Source organism: Centruroides vittatus, unplaced genomic scaffold (genome assembly GCF_030686945.1).
Source record: "Centruroides vittatus isolate TY-2023 unplaced genomic scaffold, ASM3068694v2 scaffold_944, whole genome shotgun sequence".
Classification (NCBI taxonomy): Eukaryota; Metazoa; Arthropoda; class Arachnida; order Scorpiones; family Buthidae; genus Centruroides; species Centruroides vittatus.
In genome coordinates this window covers 672795-685893 of record NW_027122722.1, presented here as the reverse complement: position 1 = coordinate 685893, position 13099 = coordinate 672795, and the positions used below count along the sequence as shown (strand labels likewise).

Here is a 13099-nt window from a genome sequence, read left to right as displayed (position 1 = left end):
AACTTTGAAAACAATAACTATATTTTTATTTTTGTTAATTTGATTATATTAATTTTTTTTATTCTGAATTGCATATTATTATAGATTATTTAAATAATTGAGGCGATTACTACACGCGACACTTTCACAATTCGCAAGCAGCTTAAAAAAAATTAAAATTGCGATTTTATTTGATTACTGTTTACAATTATTAATTTCTTTTCTTTTTCTGTTTTAAAACGATGAATTTATTAATTTTACGTCGTCATATTTTGTTTTTAAAAAATTTTATTTGATAACCTCGAACGGGAGTAATATTTCATTCATTTTTCTCTGAATGCTAGATTAATTTATTTGAACGTAGAATTCCGAGAAAAATAAGAATGATACTGAATTTTTAAATTATTTATCAAAACATCTTTACATTTCCTTCTAAGAAATAAATTACAGGAAAAAAAATAATCATAATGATTTCGATTTACGCATGCGCATACGCCATTTTGTTTCTTTTCCAGACGACGATGCTTCCAATTTTGGATTCGGTCTAATTCTTTTTAAAATGGCATTTACATAGTTAAATAATTAATTAATATTAAATTATGAAGATAAAGTAAATTGCTTGTGATACTGTAAATAAGTATGGAAGAGGAGTTTGAGAAAATTGATGGGAAAAATTCATGGGGAGCTTTTTATCAGGTATATATCATTCATTTCAGTTATTTTTGATGTATATGTTTTATTCTGTTAATTTATGAGAGAGAGAACTGTTTATATTTTCTCTCTATCTTTAAATTCGATGTTGAAGGTAAGACGATGTTTGTTCGGTGATTAAACATCGAAAGAAGCCATTTCAGGTTGAATTTGTGACTTATTTCATAGCAACTTCTGTAAGGATAGTGTATTTTTGCTTATAACCTTGAAAAAAGATCACATGTGAATGTTTACAGGGAAGCAAACGGTTGTTTTGGTTGTTGAGTTGTATAGTAACCAGTGTTGCCAAATATACTTCAAGTAAATGGAAAACTTAGCAGTGCTTAAAGTTATAGGAAAGTTTATTTGAATTTATATAAACTTGAATAATTTTATTAATTAATATCCTTGCTAATTTACTTATCTTTCATTTTATCAAAAAAGTCCAGTTTATTCTACAAGATATTAATTGCTAATTTTTTAAAAATAAAGACTACTCTTATACATTATTAAAAAGTTAAAAATAATCTTTCAAACATTCATTGGATGTTTTGTTTCAAAATAAATTTTCTTTTTGGATTTTGTTTTAATTTCTGTGTCGTATATTCTTTGTTACGTAATTACATTGGCAATGCAAGAATGGTAGTGGTGGCCACCCCAATAAACTGTTTGTTATATTTAAATATAAAGTCTCTAAATGTGTATTCTTTTAATGAATTGTTTTATTTAGATTTTGTTAATATGAGGAAGGTTCGACTTCTGTCCGGAGTTTTGGTAACAACAATGGAACTACGAGTTACACAATCCAATTTGTGTTTGGGTTATTTGGGTACTTCCTCTTAATGCACTGACTTCTTTTTCTGTAGTTTGGCAGCAATGCTATGTCTACAGAATATTCTTGGCTAGTGTCAGAACATGGCTCTGAGCATGCTGGAGGCAATTGATAAACTTGGTTGGGAAATTCTAGATCACCTAACCTACAGTCCAGATCTGTTGCCGTCATTACCTGTTTGATCCTTTGAGGGAAGTCTTGGTAGAAAGGAATTCATTCAGAACACTGAAGTCAGAAGTTTGTCATGCATCTTCAGTCTGACACTGGCCAAAAGACTATTCTTAAGGCATAGCATCATTGCCAAAATGATAGGGGAAGTGTTAGCATATGGAAGGGTAGTAGCTAGAGAAACAAACATAAGTTGAGACTATGTAATACCTACACTTGATTTTGAGCCTTGAGGACAGCCTTTATTTAGGAAGCAGGTGTTTTTTAACAAAGCCCAATTTAAGTTTAGCTGTTTTGTCTTTTAAGAAATCATCGAGCAAGTAGAATATGTTTTGTGTTACTTTGGTAGCTCTGATAAGTTTTAAAATTGAGAGTTTTTGGTATCTAGAAATATTAACGGACATCAATCTCTTTTTTTCTTGCTGTAGAGCAGCGTTTCTCAACCTGGGGGGGTCACGGCAATATTAAGGGTGAGTCGCGAAACAAAAACGAAATCATTTTATGAGAAAAAAATCATTTATTATAAACTTATAAGCATTTTACTTACAATAAGTACACATGTAAAGAAAAGAAATTAATGTGATGGTTGCATTTGTTTACATTTATAATTACAATCAAAATTCAATTAGTAATAGTAAGGCTTACTGTTATTATTCCTTCGGGTGGAATTGTGAAATATTAATTTTATTTATATTTACTATTTGGGGGGTTGCAGAGCTAAGAAGGTTGAGAATCGCTGCTGTAGAGTATTGCAGAATTTAACAAGGGCATCCTTTGCAGAACACTGGGGTGTGGAATCATATTGGTCATTGCTCAAGTTTTCCATGAGGTAAAACTTTCTTTTAAAAAAAAAAAAAAAATGTAAGGGAAATGGCAATTCACAATACAACTGCTATTTGATGAAACACATTATGTATGTAACTTCGAGTATGCCTGTATTGGACTTTGACTGCAAAACAATTTTACAATAATAATTAGAATAAAACTCAGTGTTACAAATTTAAATTCATTATTTACAAACAATAAATTCAAGTGTTATTACACTAATATTTTGAGTAATTGTAATTTTATAAACAATTTACATGATTAAGGAAAAGAGCACAGCAGAAGAAAAACCCTTAATCAGTACCAATCAATTCATTCACTTAAAATTCAACAGCTGTATACTGACTAGCAAAGGTTAAGGATAAGTTATTGTTCCAGTTTAACAATGGCCTTTTATACATTGCTGATTTGCTTATTGAACATGCTTACAAAAAATAAAATTTTTCTTAACTTTGGTATCTATCAATATCTAGTTACCAAAATTATAAGTAGTATATTATTTAATACTTTAGTTATAGTTAAACCCTAACTTAGTGCAATTTCATTCATCCAATTGTAAAATTATGCAAATGAAGATCTAGCTAGGAAGTGGCAAGATAAGAGTCAAGGTTTATCATAACATAACTCCAAAAACTCAAAATAACTGAAAGAAAATGAAAAATAAATAGTGTAACTAACTAAATCATACTTATATAATAAAGAAAAAATTGATCAAACAGACTGTCATTGTGTATGCATGACAATGTGTGCACATATTTTATAAAGTAGCTCTGTCTAGGGTAAAATATTAGAATAATCACAAAAATGATTGGAAATAAGTTTTCTATTAAGAATATTGTATTTAATAAGATATTCAAAAACTAATATGTAAAAATTATAAACTGATTTTAAAAAATCTGAATTGTAAATAAATTTATTTCTCAAATTTCAAAAATATTTATTTAAATATCAATGAAACCCAATAAATTTGTAAAGCCAAACAACCACTGGATTACATTGGGCTACTTTTCCATGATTATATTTAATTACTAAATAATTTGTCACTAGAGAGGGGGGTGTTAGGTGCCATCTTTTATTAAATTTAATAATTAAATTAATATTTACTAAATAATTTAGAATATTCCAGTAAAAAAAATGGCCTGGGGCAGGACTTGAATCTGCAACTCCTGCTTACTGTGTAGATGCATTGCCAGTTACACTACTTGAGCCTCCAGTCTAATCACCTCTTCCAGACATATTTAAATATGATATAACCATCCTTGGTTACTTACAGTGCCAACTGGGGATGCCTTCAGTGCCCTCATCCTATAAAATCCTACTCATGACACTTAGCCAGCCATCACTCAACCCCCACATGGTGATATATATATATACACGTAAACAAACATCACAAAACCCAACAATAAATTTCTTTTTTTCCAGAATATTCTAAATTATTTAATAAATATTAATTTAATTATAATTATTAAATTTAATAAGAGATGGCACCTAACACCTTTTTTTTAGTGACCAAATTATTTAGTAATTAAATATAGTTGCAGAAAAGTAGCCCGGTGTAATCTGGTGGTTGTTTAGCTTCAAAAATATTGGGGATACTATAGATTACCACCTATGGAATTTCGGGTCTTTGAGTATATATCTGAACTCAGGAGATCGAGACCAGTTCAACGATACCCTAGTTTTGGACCGGAGACAAAAAATAATAAAGTTATCATACTTTTTCCAGCGATCGCGCTGATGATAGGGAGTCGCGTCGCTTGCCGTTAAAATTGCCTTTAGTAGATGTTTCCCCCCCCTTTTTTTTACTTTGTTCAAGAACTACCGTGAATCAATAACTAGTGACGTTTAGCACATTGCGGCCTGCCGGCGGCTCCCCTCTGGGAGGTCAGTCGGAGCACGAACAGTGGGAACGGCTGCCATAAGTAACATTAACCGAATGGCGATCGCGCGGTGATCGGAAGTCGCGTCGCTCTCTCCGCTATCGTATCGCGTGTTTAACCCTACTGGAGATGACCATAGTCCAACGTCATGGTTTGCAGACTTTACCGCAAGATGGCAGTACTAGCAACTATGGTGCCGTCTTCGTGAGAGCATTAAAAAATTATGGTAACTTAAAAAGTATGATAACTTTTTTATTTTTCGTCTCCGGTCCAAAAATAGGGTACCGCTGAACTCGTCTCGGTCCCCTGAGTTCAAATATATAATCAAAGTCCTGAAATTCCATAGGTGGTAATCTATAGTACACCCAAAATATTTATTTCTTTCACAAGTGAATTTTGTAAATTTTAAGAAAGAAGAGATGAATAGTATATATGAAAATATTTAGAGATTTCATTTAGTATGAATTTGATTCAAAATTCTTATGACTAAGACATTGAACTAATTGTCAAGTAACATTCTGATCAAATCAAATATTTAATAGGTTCTGGCTAATATAACTATAGATGAAAATTTGTTTCTTGTTACCTCACACAGTTATTGAATGTTTACAGATAAACTGTAGTAGTACAGTAAAACATTAAAGTTTTTGAAGACAAAAAGAAAAGGCTTTTAGTATCTCTTAGTGTCAGTTTTTGTTTATAATCATTCTGAAGAATAAACAATTGTTTTAAATTTAGCTGTGATTCTTTTTTGAATAATTTGTCATATGGAAGAAAGAACTTGAATTTAATAATTGCAATGTAAACACTACAGGATATCTTAGAATTTATACTAAAATTTTATCATTTGTGTTGAGTAATTTTTGATTTGCTCTATATATAAGAACTGTTACTATATGTCTTTAAAATATTTTATGAAAAACTAAAAAATGGAGTAAATTTAATTTGCAAATAGTTATTGCTAAAAATGGTCACTTCATGGACTTACATTAATAAGAATATAAGAATGTAATCCATTTATCAAATAATTTAGTAAAAATATCTAGATTAAATTTTTATAAAACTAGTTCTAAAACAGACTGATATACAAATTATATATTAAAATTAAGGTGTGTTTCAAATTTATACGGACACGACAAAAATTAAAGTGAAACACAAATTTGCTGCATTAAGTGACAAATTTTTTATTAAAAATATGGATTTCATGTTTCTACACTGCAAAAGAAGAATTTTAATCAAACATTAACATTTTGTCACTGAAAATAATGTTTATGAAACACTTATACAAAAAAACTGTTACATATTTATCTGGACAGGTTTCAAATTGCAAAGTTTTCTTACAATTTAATGGCCAATGTAACCACCATTTAACTTAATTACATTAAATACTCGATTAGGCATTGTTTCAATTAGATTCTGAAGGAATTCAATCTTAAGTTTATCCCAAGCATCTGAAATTGCTGCCTTCAAATCATGAATTGTGGAAAACTGCTTTCCATTGGCATAAACTGTACGAACCATCATCCCCCAAAGATTTTTCATCGGATTCAGGTCAGGGCTTCTAGCAGGCCATGTCATCAGATTAATATTTTTACGTTTAAACCACATTTTTGTTGATTTAGAGGCATGCACAGGGGCATTGTCTTGTTGAAAGATCCAATTTGGTCCACAAATATTTGGTCCAGCTTCCAATAAATGATCTTCAAGCATGCCTTGATACTTCTTTGAATTCATTCTTTGAGTTATAAATGCTAAATCTGTGGTTCCGTTGAATCCAAACGCACTCCACACCATTATTGATCCCCCACCCATTTGGCGTTTTGAAAAAATTTGTTTTTCGGTTCTTAAATCGTGCCAATAATACTTCCAACCGTCTGGACCATCTAAGTTGAATTTTTTTCATCACTGAACAAAACTTCAATTCATTCTTCGGAGCATGTCAGTGTTTTTGTGCCCAATCAAGTCTGTCACTTTTGTGCTTTAATGAAAGTGGTGGCATTACGGCTTTTTTTCTGAATTTTAACATTGGAGATGTATTTAAAACTCTCCACACTGTTGTGCTGCTACAAGGCAAGTCTAATTCTTTTTTTATTTTTCTTACTGATGTGTGTTTTGTGGAGCAAACCTTGATGATTTGTCTACAATCTCGAGGAGTAAGCTTGGGTTTTGGACCTGTCTTGAATTTTGATACATCCTTGCCACGTCTTTTTGATAAATAATCACCAACAGTTGATTTTGGACGATTTATATATGCTGCAATTTCTCTTATTGACTTGCCTTGTGATTTATAGGCATCAATCTTCCCTTTTTCATAATCAGATAAATTCTTTGTTCTACCCATTTTAGAACGTTGAACAACATAAAGAATTTGTATTACAATTAGATATGTAAGCTAATTTGCATATTTCAATGCTTGAAACTAAACAATATTCGGTTTAAGTCATAAAATGAGTGCCTGTCTGGATAAATATGTAACAGTTTTTTTGTATAAGAGTTTCATAAACATTATTTTCAGTGACAAAATGTTAATGTTTGATTAAAATTCTTCTTTTGCAGTGTAGAAACATGTAAATCCATATTATTTTTAATAAAACATTTGTTACTTAATGCAGCAAATTTGTGTTTCACTTTAATTTTTGTGTGTTCGTATAAATTTGAAACACACCTTATCATGTTGGTTATTACTTAAACATACACAATGTAAAAATAACCGTTTAGCAGTTATTAATTAAACTCAAAATTTCTAAGTATTTGTGGGATTATTTATCTTAGAAATGGTTGCATTTTTTATCTATGTTAAATGTTTTTTACTTAGTATTGTATATAGCCTATTATTTCATAAATGCCAAATGCTTTTTTTTAACATCCTGTATAAAACTTGTTTCTTTATAATTTACTAAACAGTATATATAGAAAGAGAAGCATAATTTGTACATGTAAAGATTAGATAAAGAATTGATGCCAAAATTTTTTCCATGTGAGCAAATAATTCATGTTTAGCTTTTCTATTCTTTCTTGTTACAAGGAAAATTCTGACATAAATATTTTATTTTTGTTTTAAAAAATTAGTTATGAATTATTTTAATTTCCAGAGAAATAGTTGTTTTACATAAAAATTAACAATCAAATTCAGTACAGATTTTCTGATTTACTAAAATATTAAAAAATAGTTTGATGCAAATGCTTATATTTTATGTATTATATCTGAAGGTAGTATTAATATACTTCTTATTGTAGTTATATATAAATTTAATTGTATTTTTTGAAAGAAATTATGTTAAAGAAAGTTTTGAAAGTTATTTTGAAATAAAATTTATTATTAATTAGATAACATATTATAATCATACAATAACAATGCCTATATTACTAAGGTAAATATGGTATCATTTTAATTTTTAGATGATATTTTAAGTCATAAGTGTGTGATAACAATTAAAAAGTTAGTAAAAATATCTAGATTAAATTTTTATAAAACTAGTTCTAAAACAGACTATAATACAGGATATATTATAGTCTATGGGAAATATGTGTATTTATGTATTGTACAGTACATTTATTGATTACAATTGATTATGTAATTAAAGAATCCTATCAATGATAATATGGTTTTTAAATTTATCTTAAATATATTTACTATTATTAATTGCATTTATATTTTAAAATTTTGAACAATAAAATTGAGAGTTTCTTTTTTTCTATTTATTCCACCAGCTTATTGAAAGTATTGTTTTAGAAATTACATTGCATTGCAGTAGCATGTGAAATAAATTCATGTGACACTATCACTTGATTTAATTACGTGGCCCATTTCCTGGTTTATTGATAAATATCCTGGTTTCTGTTAGTTTCTAATTCAAATTTTATTGTAATTTCTGTTTTTACTGGAAAATTTTGGATTTATTAAATTTAGAGTTACTTAATCATTAGTATTGATAGTGATATATTCACTTACAGTATGAAGTTTTTTTTTATTATTAACTTCATCAACTGAATCATTGAATTGAAAATATATTGTAATCTAGTCATTTCAGCAACTACCAATATTTAAATTCAGTTAAGATTGAAATAATCTACAAATATTTTCATACTATATAAATAACATTGCTAGACCCGATATACTATAAGCTAGACTCCAACCCGATAGAATTTGGCATTTGGTTGGAGTCTAGCTTATTTTCATACCATTGAAGAAAAGTCACTGATATTATTGCTGGATTTGTCATCAAGTATTTTAGTAGCAGATACTTTGGATTTCATTTTGCAATTATATATTGAAAATGAAAATATTGAAAACATTTACCGTATTTTACGGACTATAAGACGCTACAGACTATAAGACGCACTTTAATTTTTAAGCATTTTTTTTTTTTTTTAAATACCTATAAGATGCTACGGACTATAAGACGCATCTGAATTTTGGAGGCAATTTTTCGAAGAAAAAAATGCGTCTTATAGTCCGTAAAATACGGTATTTATTACTTAGCTGTACTTTGCACCAGTTATTGGTTGTAGAGTACAGTAGACCCCCCACCCCTATAACACAGTAGATATGCTCTGTGTTGTACGAATGACTTAAATACATGAGCCGATCACAGCCCGACACACATGCAGTTTAGGGGCTATGGCTGTTTGAAAGGTTTTCTTCCATAAAATTAATCGATTCTAGACTAATTTGACTCAACATTTCCAAATCACATATAATTTTTTGGGAATAATTCAATAATTCATATAAACTATGCTATAAACAAAAAATTGTAGGATTACTTATCGAGTGTGCACAGTTCGACAATGCCATTGCTTAAGCTTGTTTTCATCGCGGAGCGGTTCATCGAACGGCAGGCGCGTGTTTCTGATAAGTTATTTTTCTGCGAAAAATTTGCTGAACTTTGGAGACATCATTAATATAAATATAATTTTTATGGCCATTGAATAATAATTGATTTTTAGTAGGTCCAGTGCTTGTTTAAACTCAACAGTTTGTGCAATGTCCCCTATTGGTCCAGATTTGACCAATCCTGTCACGATACGAGTCAGCGATGATGTTTTACCGTGTTATATGAACATGATTGCAATTTTTTCGTCGTGTTATATGAATTCATGTTATATGAACTCGTGCTGTAGGGGGGTCTACTGTATCTTATTTTTCTCCTGCTATCTCTACTTTCCTGGCTATTATAACAAAGAGAGAGTATGGTAATCCAGCAAAAAATGACCTCTCAGATTATTTTTTTTTTACTTAGAACATCTTGAAACATTGAGAAATGCAAAAAATTCGGATAATTTCTGTATGTATGGATGTTAGTGTGTGGGGGGCATGTTTTTGTTCATCCTGTTTGAAGCTTAATAACTCCTGTGTTTTTTGTCAAAAATTTCTGAAATTTTTCAGGGAGGTTTGTTTAATTAGGGAGTCAATACTATTAAATTTTGGTGGTTAAAGGTTGTGGGTTGGGGAGATAATGGAGGTCATGTGTATCTCCAATAGGGTTGGATTTAATGACAATTTTACTTGTAATTGGCATTTACATTTACTTAACACTTACATTATAAAAGTAAGTGTACAATGTGTGTGCCACTAAAACTCAAAAATGAGTCCCGGTACGATCAAGGGAGTTATATGGTGCGGTAGCTCTATCCCCCATTCATGAAGAAGGTTCCTGTTTTTACCTGAAGGGCGTGCTGTTGAAGATATAAGGGCTGGAAGTTTTGCCCTCTAGAAATTTCTAGACGGCAAAACTTCCAGCAGATGACGCCACATACAATTTCATTTATAATCTTATAATATAATCGAGATGGGTTGATGATGATGATGATGATAATAATAAGCGCAGAGCACAAACGGTTAGAAGTTAAAAGTTAAAATTTGGTACACAATTAGGGTACATACACTAAGAAAGGATTTTCCGAAATTACCCTTGCAGGAGAGAGGGACAGGATTAAGGTTTACCATGAAGAACTCAGCTTCTATTATACTATTTTAGATGCAATGTTTTATTTTTAACTGTGGTTTAGTAGGGTACCACATTTTTTGATTCTTATACAAGGAGATGGTAATTGCCTGTTTTCGAGCATAGTGTACGTTGAATACGGTACAGTCTCGGATCACTCTACAGTCGGATCATATAAGAGTAAAGAATAGGATTGTTTTGTATGTGGCTGATGAGTGGCAGGAATTTGGAGCATTTACAGCAGCATCTAACGGTAATCTTACAAAACTGTGGAGGAGTATAAAAATGAGATGGGACGATTGATCACTTATGGTCCACTGTTGAATTATATGCATGTCGGAATTATTTGTGTGTAAATTTGAAATTTATATAATACATAAATTAGATAGCTGTTTTGGAAAGGAAACTTTAAAGGTGGTCAGACTAAGGTTTAATGGATATAATGGTCATTTTGACTTATTAATACTTGAACAGGAAGTGGACGTGGGGATGAAATAAGTGTATTCCTTAACAATGGAAGTGTTAAGAGAAAGCGACGTGTAAGATTTACAGGTGCAGATGTGGTTTATTGCGTTTTTGCGGGAAATTGAACATATTTTTAGATCCATCTAAAAAATTCTCTAATTAGTCTGGAAACAGGTGAAACCTAATTCTTGCATTCTGTAAAAATGGTTAAGATTGGCTATAATGTAATAATCTTTGCTATCGTTACTTTTTGCCTGAGCAACACCGGGCTTATCTGCTAGTTTTTTATAAAACCCATCCCTACTCTCAAAATTAAGGTTTTTGCCATTTTATTATATAATAAAGATCAACAACTGCCGAATTATCGGGCTAGCAAATGGCTATAGTAATATTAATAATTAAAGTTAATTTGCTACTAGAGTTAGGCGTTAGGCGCCATAACGTCTAACGCCTAACTCTATATGGCGCCTAACGCCTAACTCTAGTAGCAAATTAACTTTAATTATTAATATTACTATAGCCATTTGCTAGCCCGATAATTCGGCAGTTGTTGATCTTTATATGTAACGGGTTAGTTGTTGTTTATTTATTATATAATAGTATAAAAATATAAAAAGTTTTTAATAAAATATGATAACAGATGGCGCCACCAAAATTTTAAATGTTGCTGGTTTATTATTTGTTATAAACTCTTCTGATGTAACTTGCGTAGCACTGAATTTTAACTTTTATTCAATCTAAATATTTAAGCTGAGCACGTCTATTCACAGCGCAGGATAGGATGACAAATTATACATACCAGCAATGGCTTCAAAAAAAACTTTATTGGTGTTATTTACACAAATCACAAAGCAGTTGTGAACTTTACAGATTGCACAGAGAGAGAAAAAACACAACTAAAAAAAATGGATTTTCATTTTAAAAAACGGGACGAGATCTCACGCTCCTCTTGCGAGCACTATCATTGAGGAGTTGTTAAACGTGGACATCTAACAAATGACACCTTTGTAACAAAATTGGTCAAGCCAATCTGATAGCATGCTTCACAAAAGCAAATCAAATATTAATTTTATTTAAAATAGATTTTTTAAATTCTTGGAATCAAATAGTTGTTCAGAAGAATTTTTCAGTGAATATACAGTTAGGGATGTGGTTTATAGATTCCAGAGGAACTGAATAATTTTTACTATAGCTTACAGTGACCATAAATGAAAATGTTCGGTTCCCTTTTGTGCTCGTGCATGAACATGCGCAATGAATGGATTGAATGAATCATAATCTCGAATATATAATGTCTGACAGACACACAAAAGTTCTAACATAAGCACTTCACTACTATAGTGGAGCATGCTAAAAACTGAAAATTTATATATATAATTTTAATAATCTTATTGTAATCAGTTGAAAGGTGTTGCCTAGAAATGCCATATTCAAATATGATGATGTATTTGATTTTAAGAATTCTGTTTGAATGTTTGATGTTAAGAATCTATTGCTTTTTGTTCAACATTGTAAAATTATATATTTAAACTTGATTAAAATTTTGATTATGCTCCAAGAAGTAATATTTCTTGAACTGATCAAAATATTGAAGACTTAATCCTTCAGTTTTGATTGAATTAGCCAACATGAAAAAACATTCTCTGAGTGATGACTTCCAACATTAAAAGCACAAGCATTAATAAAGCAGAACAAACTACCTTAAATTTTTTGTAGAAAGGCACTCTCTTCCTTGTAAAGAGAGAGAACCAAGACCTCACAGATATAGTAAATCTTCACTACAAACTACTAGACTAATTACTGGTATATGTGAACACCACTTTTAAACCTTTACTTCTGGTAAGAAATGATACATAAACGAACAAACGTCTCGGATCACAAGTATGATATCGACAAAGGGAAACACACCCCCGCCTTGTCTGCCTACGCCATGGACCCTGAGGTGCAGGCTGACCTACAAAACACCAAACTTGTAAAAAGATTGTTCCAGATAACCACATCAGTGCCCTGGAGACCCTGGAGATATACAAAGCTAGCATGACGAGGAAGTGTATTAATTTCAAGGATGTTAACTCAGTATCATATGTCTGGTGATACACATGTGAGGAGCATGGCCACATAACCATTAACACGTTGACTGCCACATGGCTTTTCAGGATTCTGGTCTAAAATGCCAACTTAATTTAATTATGTTATTTATATTATTAAAAACTCTAATCAGAGTACATAGTAATAATCAAAAAGCATATAGAATGTTTTTTTTTAAGAAAAAGATATTACGAATTATCTCGTAGTTGGCTTATGTAACAGAAAGC

At 30.6% G+C, this 13099-nt stretch overlaps 1 protein-coding gene across 1 annotated transcript in view; it reads left to right on the top strand.

The window, feature by feature from the left end:
• Window positions 1-455: 455 nt before the first annotated feature.
• Window positions 456-13099, top strand: part of LOC136990525 (tyrosine-protein phosphatase non-receptor type 1-like) — a 38512-nt gene continuing 25868 nt past the window's right edge. Inside the window, exon 1 of the mRNA XM_067288931.1 lies at window positions 456-675. Within this exon, the coding sequence (XP_067145032.1) occupies window positions 619-675 (57 nt within the window). The 5' untranslated portion in view covers window positions 456-618. The remainder of the gene's footprint in view (window positions 676-13099) is intronic.